The 11775-nt window shown below is 30.0% G+C and overlaps 1 protein-coding gene across 2 annotated transcripts; it reads left to right on the top strand.

The window, feature by feature from the left end:
* The first annotated feature begins 966 nt into the window (after positions 1-966).
* Positions 967-8587, top strand: LOC123266822 (protein zyg-11 homolog B-like). Of its 2 annotated transcripts, XM_044731265.1 has the most exons (9): positions 973-1189; positions 1717-1927; positions 1994-2228; positions 2287-2481; positions 2555-3092; positions 5157-5545; positions 6905-7274; positions 7911-8259; positions 8329-8587. In XM_044731265.1, exons 2-9 carry the CDS (start codon positions 1792-1794, stop codon positions 8469-8471), a joined length of 2355 nt encoding a protein of 784 aa, XP_044587200.1. In that variant the 5' UTR covers positions 973-1189; positions 1717-1791; the 3' UTR covers positions 8472-8587. The 2 variants fall into 2 exon arrangements, with proteins under 2 accessions (XP_044587201.1, XP_044587200.1); XM_044731266.1 differs by lacking the exon at positions 8329-8587 and having other exon boundaries at positions 967-1189; positions 7894-8028.
* The last annotated feature ends 3188 nt before the right edge of the window (positions 8588-11775 follow it).

The following is an 11775-nucleotide window of genomic DNA, read 5'->3' on the forward strand; positions in this document are numbered from 1 at the left end:
CAAAAAAACACTTTTTTCGATTTTTTTCGACAACGATATCTCACGAACGCATCAACCGATTCTGACGCTCTATGTGGCGATCAATGCGGGATTTTAATTTTCTTAGCAGGAAGTTAAAAATTAAAAAAAAAAAACATCCTAAAAAGTCAATTTTCAAAAAAGTTATGGTTATTTAACAAAATAAAAGCTATTTTTTTAAATAACTCGTAACTTTTTTTTGGTTGGGTAAAAAAATTTGAAAAAATTCTGAAAATTGTTTCCAATAGTGTAGAGAAAGATACATAAATTTCAGAAAAATCGAAAAGGGTCGGTGTCAAAAGTGGTCGATTTGGCATGGAATGCCCCATATATTTTCATGCTTATGATATATTCGACCAATCACATCACAACTAAATTGATGGCTTCACATATATTTCATCTCAATTTTTTATGTTAAGATTCCATTAAATTGTTGAAAAAAAAATTAAAGGTTCATGTTTTTGTTTTATAAACGTAAATTATCTATAACAGAATGAAAAAAAAATTTTTTTTTGACATTTTGATCGATAACGGTGTTTCACTTTATGAAAAAAGAAAGAAAAAAATTTCCTTGAAAAATTGTCAAAAAAAATTTTTTTTCAATTTGTAAAAATGTAAAAATAGAAATTTTAAAAGCCGTTGATCATGAAAACTATCCCTGGAACTTTCTGTTTCTATCCTTAATAAATATACTCAAACAACATGATTTACGCGTGTCAATTTTAGTTTTTGAAGTTTCCGCCAAATTAACTAGTAGTGACATCTAAAACATCTTGCGATATTGCAGAAGTTTAGTATTAACAAAAACTCGCGTCACTTTCTGAAATTAGTTAGTGTGTTAGTGATAATAAAGTGCGTATTGGTAAAAATTTCAATAATAATAGAATACATTAAAAATTTTATTTAGGATTACCTCATTAAAATCTGTTAAGTTTGCTTATGAGAAAAATATTTTATTTATTTCATACTAAATGACACGTGAATTCTAAAAGATATCATATTCTTTTTAAATGTGATGTGATAAGTTTTATTAAGCTTACAATTTATTTTATAATTAAGGTGTAAGCAAATATTTTTTTATCAGTATTACTTTTCGCTATTGAATTATGAAAAAATGTCATGCATACAATTATTGTTCGTTAATTATTACTAAGTAGTTTTGTTTATAAGGGTAAGTAAATAACAATGTCAAATTTCTACCTATTTTTTTTTGACTTCAACATATTTACACACAATTTACAAGTTAATAAGTGTTGACTGAAAGAATGGTTTTTGTTGATCGAATAATTAGGAAAAAATTTTTAGATCTACGTTTATTAATTTCGATCTACTGAGCTCGAATTTGATCTTAGATATCCGATTTGATGAAATGATTAAATTAGATATACGTAAAGGGGAAAAAAATTAGCGTATTTACATTTTATATATATATATATATATATATATATATATATATATATATATATATATATATATATATATATATATATATATATATATATTACATGTGTATAGATTCATATTTATAGAAGTATGCATACATATATATGTATATGAATTCATTTACATATTTATCTACTTATGCAGATGTATTTTTTGTCATAATTTCAATAAAAAATTGTTACTTTAATGTCAACCAGTTTATTTAACTTACATACAACATATAATAATACAAATAAAAATTTTTCATGCAAACAGATTATAGGTGCAGTTATTAATGTTAATCATTAATATTCAAGATTATATTTGAACAGTTATAAATTAAGATTAAAAATGTTTGAGTCACCAAGAAGTCTACAAGAAGTTTGTGTTGACTTTATTTGTGATAACGTTTTAGCGCTTTGTGAATTTCATTCAAGTAATTCCGGACGTACAAATTTCAATCCCATTTTAACAGCAAGTTCAGAAGGTATTTATCAGTAAAATAATAACCATAACGATTTCCGAAATAAAATTCTAAATTTTTTCATTTTAGAAGAGCCATTCATTGAGAACACCACCGATGATAATAGTTTAGCAGTAACTACATCATCAATAGCTTCATCAGTAAATGATATCAATTTTTGTTCCTTAACGAGACTGAATTTCAAGGATCCAGATATTTTTTTGCCAACTCAGATTTCTGAGCAATTATTAGCTTCTCTTTGTGAAAAAAAAGCCTTATCTGATCTCACAATAACTTTATTTGATTCAAGAACGACCATATTGAGGTATTTGATGAGAAATATTTTTGTCATTATGTCTTACTAATTATTATATGTCTGGTAGACACGTAAGGCTCAACGATGCTTCGAGACTTTCTGTTAAAGGTTTAAAAGTTCTTAAACAACATAAAATTATTGATTTAGAAGTTAATGGACTTAGGATTACCATCAATGATTTAATAGGATGCCTTGGACAATGGAGCTTAAATAATCTTAGATCATTAAGTGTTGCTAAAGGAAGCTTTATAGATTGTTCTCGGTAAGAAGAAAATAATCCGAATACTCCAAAGTTTCATTTGTAAATAAAAATGATTTATAATTCAACTTTTTAGAGTTTGTGTATTTATGGCATTAAGTAAATTACGAGCTCTTCACACATTAAATGTTTCTGGAACAGAGTTTAACAAACATGGGTTAGAGATAATTGTTGAAGATTTGCCTTTATTAGAGAGTCTGGATATTTCAGATACACGAGTAGATGACATCACACCGTTAAAAAGATGTAAAAATCGTTTGAAAAGTCTTGCTATGTATAAACTCAGAATCACTGGATATGGAAATCTCAAAACTGTTTTTTCGGAACTTGATTCACTTAGAAACCTTGATATTTCTGACGAGCAAGATTCGAACTCGTTCGAGATGTTTGCTCCTATTCGATCAAAGATAACAGACCTACTGCGAGCAGTTAATTGCATGCCATATCTTACTCGCCTAGATATTTCTGGAAAAGACGAAATCGAAGTAAAAGATCTTAAAGAATTTTTGAAGAATCACCCACATTTGGAATTTTTGGGACTTGTGCACTCAAATATTTGTTATGAAGATAGTCTAATTAATCCCGCCAATAAAGATTACAGACCAGGATTGATTGTAAGTTTAATAAGTTATACTTTATTCATTTCACAAGTTACTTTTGTTTGATTAGAAGTGTAAGTTTGATTGATTAAGTATAAGAATGATTCAAAGTGATCATAGTCTGCATTTTATAATAACTTTTTTAACTAGCGTATATATATTATTAATTCATTATTAATTATTAATTCGTATAAATATTTTTTGATTTTCATATTTTTCGATTCGGATCATAGATTCAAAATAAATATCTAAAGTTGATAAAATATTTTCACAACTGCTACAGAAATTTTGTTCAAAAAATAATCGTTAATCTACTTTTGATCAATTTGAAAATACAATAAGCTTTAGACCGAGAAAAAATTCGTTAAATGTTACAACTTTCATCGATTAATTTGCTTGAAAGATATTGTTATCAAAACAGTGTTTTTACAATCAAGTTTTATATCCACTCTTATAATTTAGATGAAAAATATGAAAATATACACAATAAGACAAACTATTCGTAACGTGATTGGTCAAATATATCATAAGCATGAAAATATATGCAAATGCTACAGTCAGGCGCGCGCTTGCGCGCGCAAATTCAAATTCTAGTACTTACTAATAAAGATTCTTTGACCAACTGATTGTTGATATTATTGAATCTCACAAAGTAAGAAAAAAAATTCCACAAATCATTACGGCTCACAATATTTTCTACATTTTAGATGATTTTCTGAAAAATGCTTTAGCTTCTTGATTTAATTATTATTTATGAAATCAAGCGGCATGACGGCCGAGTGGGATAAGACATTAGTCCATTCGTACATCGTGTCATGAGGCGAGGGTTCGAGCCCCGATGGTTGTTAGAATAGTTTCAAAACCAACCGCCGGGGGTCGCTCCAGTAGCCGAACTGTACTGGCATGGGTTTTTTCTGTGGTTTCCCCATGTCACTATTCCAACAGCCTATAGAAAAAAGAGGTGAGGAATAGGGCGAATGCCCCTGATTCAGAAAGATGATTTGAAATGATTACCTTCATGTTAATTGAATATCTATATAGTATTCAAATCCGATGCATTTAAATTATTTCAAATTAGATTTCTTAATCAGGGGCAGTACGAAAGCACAAGTCGGTCCACAGCCGCAAATTAACAATATATACGGAGAATAAAAAGTGGAATAACTGTGGTAATAGCATAAAGTGGAAAGTATCGGTTACAGTCTTGTTAAAACCAATGGGTATACAAGTAAAAATGATAATATATTATTTATGAAATCGAAGTCTTTAAAAAAACCTTTAACAATAAAATAGTTATTTTCGATACGTATGCGCAAAGGTAGGGATTTTGACGGCTTGAAGTGACGTCACAAGTTTGAGGCTATGGGCGCATTATTATCAAGACCGAGTTATTTATCCGGACGAGCGTAGCGAGTCCGGATATAATACGAGGTTTTGATGAGAATGTATCCATAGCTTTAAACGTGTGCCTTCACTTCAAGTTTGTCAGGGTCCCTACCTTTGAGCATTAAGTATCGAACATAATTTTTTGTCATATCAATTGCGGAAGTTGGATTTGAGAGAAGAGTCAAGAATGTTCAATTATTGTTTATTTTATTTAAAGGCACAAGAATTATGTCACACGATATTAAATAGTGATGGATTAAACGCATGTATATGTTAAAGTTGTTTACATTTGCAAGATTCAACTGTCGCTTAGATTCTTTTTGCGAGTTTTACTCCACTCAGCGGACGTTTGTCGAATTAAAAGATAATTCGACTCATCTATAGCGTATTTTAGCGTAATCGTGCAAAAATGTAGAGACAGATAGAGAGAGAGAGAGAGAGAGAGAGAGAGAGAGAGAGAGAGAAGTTACTTTTCGATACTAGTGCGAGGTAAATTAACTAAACTATAGATTGTCAGAAATCGTATTCTTTGCGCCCTCTGTGTGTTGCTCGAAAATCCATCTTTCGCGGTTGATATCACAAAAAATTATTTTTCTTCCTTTACTTTTCGACTAAGCAAAAAAGTAAATATTTTATAGTTAAATCATATTATCAACTTTTGTTTATTAACAAATGTTTATTACTATTTTTAAGGTGAGCGGTATGGCTACAGAAGCTCAAATTCTAGAAGCTTTGCGAAGATATCCGCATAGACCAACATATGTGCAAAAATGTTTGTACAATCTATTTCGGTTGACTCCACACTTTAATGAGCCACGAGTTGATGTGATAAAACTTGTGATACCAGGTATGAGAGCTCATCCAGAAGAGTTTAAAGTACAGATGGCCGCGACAGCTTGTCTTTATAACTTAACTAAAGGTGAATTAGCTACGAAGATACATCCGTTTATTCTTAAACAAATAGTTGATTTAACACTCACAGCTATGGAGTCTTATCCTAATCATTATCAATTGCAAAAAAATACTCTATTAACTTTATGTAGCGATCGAATTTTACAAGATGTTCCTTTCGATAAATACAGGTAATATAATTTTTATTGTATATATATATATATATATATATATATATATATATATATATATATATATATATATATATATATATATATATATATATATTTTACTACAATACTTCAATTTTCTTATAGTGACTCTTTTTCAAGTAAACTAGATTATTTATCTAAAGCAACTTATCCTGTCTTCTATCTTAGAACCTTTACTACAGCTGATCTGATCCCAGTTCAGTAACGCACTTTAAAATAATCTACAGCGCAGAGTATGTATGGGGTATTGTACGCCAAATCGACTAATTTGGAACCCGACTACCTCTGATTTGGTTCACATTTTTTTCTCATTTTTCAAATTTTTTCAGAAAGGTCGTTCGATTTCTATTTTTTTTCTTAAATTGAAAAAAAATTTTTTTTCATCCGTAAAAATAAAAAAAAAACCCTAAAAAAATTTGAAAACTTGTAAAAAATGTCAGTTTTCAATATAAAAAAAGTCATCATCGAAAAGTTTTCTGTTTTTCCGGAAAATCTGAAAAAGAGCAATGAAAAAAAAAATTTTTTACCAAATCGAAGAAAGCCAGGTCCTCAAGTAATCGATTTGGCGTGTGATACCTCACACGTAAAGTACTACGTATCAATTTTTCATAAGTTTAATTAAATATTACACGGAACATATTTGAAAAAGTTTTAATACTTTAAAATTTTTAAATTACACATTAAAAATACTTTGCAATAATTTCGATTTATAACTTCTAAAATATGATGAAAAAACTTCTTATTGCAAAACAATATTTCGCATAAAAAAATTGAGTTTAAAAAAAATTTATCGATCCTAAAGCACTATTATGCTTCGCACTATGAGTCGTGCAATTTTAAAGGAAATTAAAATACGACGGTAATAAGTATTAATATTAACTTAAAAGAGATCAGGTACTACAAGAAATTATAATATACGGAATTGGTCACTATAAGGAGATTTGAGCATTTCTACATTACCCACAAGAATTAAGAAATAAAAAAAAATCTGAAATGTTTTTAAAGGTTGCTAGATAGTGATGATTGATACAGAGTTTGAAAAAAATAAAAATCGAAGCATTAAGTTTTGAGTATTTTGATTTGGACTTGAAAAAAAAATTTCCTAATTTTTTTAAGCTTAATTGTAGAAAAAAATTTGTCTCTTGAATAATGATAATTTCTCTCTACAATTTTGTTCCTGACTACAGTTTTGAAAATCGTCTAAGACTTTTACATTTTTTTATTATTCCTTGATTTTTGTAACTAATATATTACAAAAACTAATTTTGATTTAATGAATTTATTTTTATTGCTAGAATTTTAATTAGAAAAAAATAATCACTTTTCATATGTTATTAGGTGCGCTAAGTTAGTAATGAATTGTCTCTCTGCATTTGATGATGTCTCTATGAATCGTATGTCAGTTGCTATTTGCTCAATTTTGGCTGCTAAAATTTCTACAGTAGAAACATCAATGCTTGGTGCTAAGCCTCAATATATGGCAAAACTTCTTTCAATGGTACGATCAAAAATTCAAGTGAGATCTGCTGATATTACCATGAAATTTACCTTAAGTGCGTTATGGAATCTAACGGATGAAAGCGCTATGACCTGTCAGGTTTTTCTTGCAGAAGGTGGAATGGAACTTTTTTTAGAGGTTCTTGAATGTTTTCAAAATGAATCTAACGTAGAAACAAAAGTTCTTGGATTGCTCAATAATATAGCTGAGGTTTGTATTCCGCATTTTTAAAGGTTATAAAATCTCAAAGAGGCTTCGTAACTTTTTTTTTTTTTTTCTATTATAAGATAAAATCTTACATCTTTACGTATATTATTTTTAACGATTAATTTAATCATAATTACGAGTTAACTTATTGATTAAGATTTTTATATAATACTTTAGTTTTGAGAATTTTTTTACGGTTACTTATCGCACATGAAATTTTTTAAACATGCAAGTATCGAAATGATATCATTTGTGAAGCTTTTTTGTGAAATACAATCAAATATTTGACTGTTGTTCTATTTTATTACCTAGAATAAGAGATGAATTCTTTTCGCTAACGGTCATACTAGTCCAACTTAATATTTATTAGAATTATAATTTGTGTATAAATATTATCCTGAATTGATGTAGAAACGGTTGTTTTTAATTTTTTTATTGCGAGCGTTATAAACGTGTCATTCTGGATTTTTCCAATTTTTTGAAGTGTTTTGTGAAATATATAAGTATAATTTTTTTGTTGATATCTATTTACGATTTATAGAAAAGATTAAAAACTAGTAGAATATATCCGATATAAATAATAAGTCGAGCGCAGGCTTTTCTATCCGATTGTTGTTAAAAGGTCACCGATGGTCGTAGGTAGGCCACTTGAGACAACAGTTGATGGAGTCACGCTTTATAAAAATGCTCTCAATGCTCTTGGATTCAAGGCACATTGATGTGTCTTACTTCGCAGCGGGTATTGCTGCACATTTACTGAGTGATGGTCCGCGAGCGTGGGAGGCATGGACTGCTGATCAATCATTACCAACGAGAGAACAGTTATTGGATCAATTGGCTAATGCAGTGACTAATTGGCAAACGCCGCAAGGAGAAATGGTAGCTTACCGAAGTTTTCAGCCATTTTTTTCGCTCCTTAAGTGTACTGAAGCCTATCCAGTGCAGCTATGGGCTGTATGGGCAATCCATCATGTTTGCACTAAAAATCGTAAGAAATTTATATTTATTTAATTATTTATATGTACAACTAACTAAACTTTTGTTTACTATTATTTAGCAAAAAAATATTGTGGTATGCTAATTCGAGAAGGAGGAGTAGAAATATTGAAATTATTAGAACAAAATGAGGAAGAAATACAGCCAAACATAAGAGCGTTGTGTCGTTCAATTCTAGATACTCTTCTACTATATCCATTATAACATCCTGTTAATATCTTGAAAATACGATACGCTAGTCAATTTAACCATTATTTGAAAGATGAAAGTTTATTATTGAATATGTCTTAAATAAAACGATTTAAATGAATTATTGTAAATATTAATGTGTACAGTTATTTTCTATGTCGCCGTTAAGCCCGACTTCATTTCAATTTTTTTTGCAAATTTGTTTATCTAACTGAAAAAAATTTGCAAATTTTCCGAAAAATAGGGTTTTTTTTTTTTTATTAATAGTCATAACTTTTTAAAAAATTGATTTTTATTTATTTTTTTAAGAAAGAAGAAGATTTCCTAAAAAGCCCCGAAGAGTTAAAATTTTAGATCTTCAAAGAGTTGATACAATTATTAAGAGAGCTTGCAATTTTTAAGGTAGTTGTCATGGTACAATATTGTCAAAAAATTATAGATTATACATGCCGCAAAATTACATGAGCTTGTAGCTAAGTAATCCATAATTTTTACGCAAGACTGTACCCGTGGAGACGCAACCCATACACCCTTGTAGGAAAAAAATTATATACGATGGGGCCTGTCTTGGCACAATACTGGCCCACGACTGGACCACTACTCAACTGACAAGTCTTGGTTTGCTACTCTTGGACCAAGATATAGCCAATGTCTATCTAACAAGTCTTGGTTTGCCAGTCTTGAGCCAAGACTCAGCCAATATTCAACTGACAAGTCTTGGTTTGTTACTCTTGGACCAAGATCTAGCCAATGTCTATCTAACAAGTCTTGGTTTGCCAGTCTTGAACCAAGACCCAGCCAATATCCAATTAACAAGTCTTGGTTTACTACTCTTGGACCAAGATATAGCCAATGTCTATGTAACAAGTCTTGGTTTGCCAGTCTTGAACCAAGACCCAGCTAATATTCAACTGACAAGTCTGGGTTTGCTACTCCTAGACCAAGATCTAACCAATGTCAATGTAACAAGTCTTGGTTTGCTAGTTTTGAACCAAGATCTAACCAATGTCTATGTAACGAGTCTGGGTTTGCCAGCCTTGGTTCAAGAGTTAACCAATATTTAATTAACAAGGCTTCACAGAAAAAAAAAAGTTAACTTGAATCAAGTAAAAAAATCTTGAACCAAAAGAAAATAATTTTGAAAAGTTTTACTGTCTTGAATTAAGGAAGTACGAGCACCAAGACACCTTTTGATAAAAGGCTTGATTTTTTTTTAATATGAAGTTTAAATATGTCTTAACAAATTCTGAAAATTTGAAGGAGATTGCCCGATTATTTAAATAAATAATTAACTTTAAAGTTGAGCAATTTAACATTGGTCTTATGGGGTAACCTCCAAACATTGATACATTTCTGTATTTTTCTCGTAAAACTGTCGGTGAATATTTTTAAAAAACTTATGGATAAAAGTAAATAAGGTAAAAGCCCCAATAGATGATCATGTACCAGTATATGATCACTCCATGTATTTGTATACCTATACTTATGAATACAAATATACAAATACATGGAGTGGTCATATACTGGTACGTGATCATCTATTGGGGCTTTTACCTTATATTAGTGATAAATTTAATTCAAAAAAATTAACACTTGCCCGACTAATTAAAGTGTATTAATTAAAAGAAAAATAAATCCCGCCATTAGCCAATGTTAAATGTATATCTATATATTGAGAAAAATCATATGGTTACTGCTTTCCCCTTACCGCGCTAGAGTGGATACCTATCCCCACCCCGCCTAGCGCTCGTACTTCCTTAAGACGAAAAATTCTTAATTCAAGTTGAAATTATTTAAACGAAGAAAAATTTCTTGGTTTAAGAATTTTTTTACTTAAATCAAGAAGATGAAGTTCTTCAACATTATTTACTTGATTCACGTTAATTGTTTTTTCTGTGTTGGCTTATTATCCTTGGCCCAAGACCCAGCCAATATTCAACTGATGTCTTGGTTTGCTACTCCTAGATCAAGATCTAGCCAGTGTCTATGTAACAAGTCTTGGTTTGCCAGTGTTGAACCAAGACCCAGCCAATATCCAATTAACAAGTTTTGGTTGATCAGTCTTTATCCAAGATCTAGCCAATATCTTTGTAACAAGTCTTGCTTGCCAGACTTGGGACAAGCGCCAGCCACTATTGACATTGTTAAAACTGTAAAGTTGACAGTTTTTCTGTCATTTTATTGTTGTTTTTTTTTTCAAATGCTTAAATTGAAAATTTATTATTTAACAAAAATAATTACATATCGTCAAGATTGATACGGTCTTAAAAAAATTAAAATATAATAATTTACAGTGGAATTTTTAGTATTGATAATTTTAAACATTAAAATTTATAACAAAATATTAAAACTATACAGAACGATGTACAAATTCTAAAGTAATATAAGGACATGACTTTTGTATTTTTTTAAATTAATAAACATTTCTAAAAAATCGTTAATTTTCATCAAAACACAATATTAAATAACATAAATTATAAAAATAATAAACTGTCACACTCTGCCATCATATAGATTTAGCTTATAAGAATGATGAGATGTAGGTCGACTTATCGGTCGTACGGCGTAGGGGTTAGTTATCAGTCGAGCAAGCGCGCGGCTCGGGTTCGAATCTCGGTTAGGGCAAATACAATTTTCACTTTATTTCCATAATTAATAAACGTTAGATCTAAATAAAAAGTCAAATGGTCTAAACTTGCGTTAGCCCTGCATAAAAATTAAAATTAAAAAATTCCTTTTTATCAAATGAAATGGGCCAGACTTAAATAGTAACTGTGGCCCAGTCCTGATAACCAGGCATGGGTCAGACTTGAAAATCGGTATTGACTCAATACTAAAATTCAGTCTTGGCACAATAGCTTGGATTTCAAGCTTGCCCCAGAGTTAATGAGCATTGCGCCAAGCCTTGGCCAAGCTCGGGCCGGTTGTCATTTCCTATAAGGGCAATTGTTTCTGTCCGACTCCGTAGATATATATTTTTTCATAAAGTGTTGAACTTTAATCCGTTATTTATAAATAATTAGACGGTCAAAAATTTTTTTTTTAATTTACAACAAATACATTACAAGACTGTCAGTTTTTTTAAAGTTTATGATAGTTAGTTTTTTTTTATAACTAAGAAACTGGTACAGAACTGCAGAGAGCGTATACAATCAATGTTAAATATCCAATTTTAAATTGAATTCATATCGGGTTATAGGCCGCGTGGTCAATTGACTTCAAATTTTAAGGGTAATTGTATCAGCACCCTGATAGCCACAGTTTCAGACCAACCAAGTTGGTGTCAGATAGTTGCCACCAACTTAGCGACAACTTGCGG

The sequence above is a fragment of the Cotesia glomerata genome, linkage group LG6 (genome assembly GCF_020080835.1).
Source record: "Cotesia glomerata isolate CgM1 linkage group LG6, MPM_Cglom_v2.3, whole genome shotgun sequence".
Lineage (NCBI taxonomy): Eukaryota > Metazoa > Arthropoda > Insecta > Hymenoptera > Braconidae > Cotesia > Cotesia glomerata.

What these genes read in the sequence shown, in the direction of transcription:
- LOC123266822 (XM_044731265.1), top strand. Translation starts at nt 1,792, where the DNA reads ATGTTTGAGTCACCAAGAAGTCTACAAGAAGTTTGTGTTGACTTTATT. An exon ending in AGCTTTATAGATTGTTCTCG is followed by an intron (nt 2,482 to 2,554) that starts GTAAGAAGAAAA and finishes TCAACTTTTTAG; the next exon opens with AGTTTGTGTATTTATGGCAT. An exon ending in TGCTCAATAATATAGCTGAG is followed by an intron (nt 7,275 to 7,910) that starts GTTTGTATTCCG and finishes CGATGGTCGTAG; the next exon opens with GTAGGCCACTTGAGACAACA.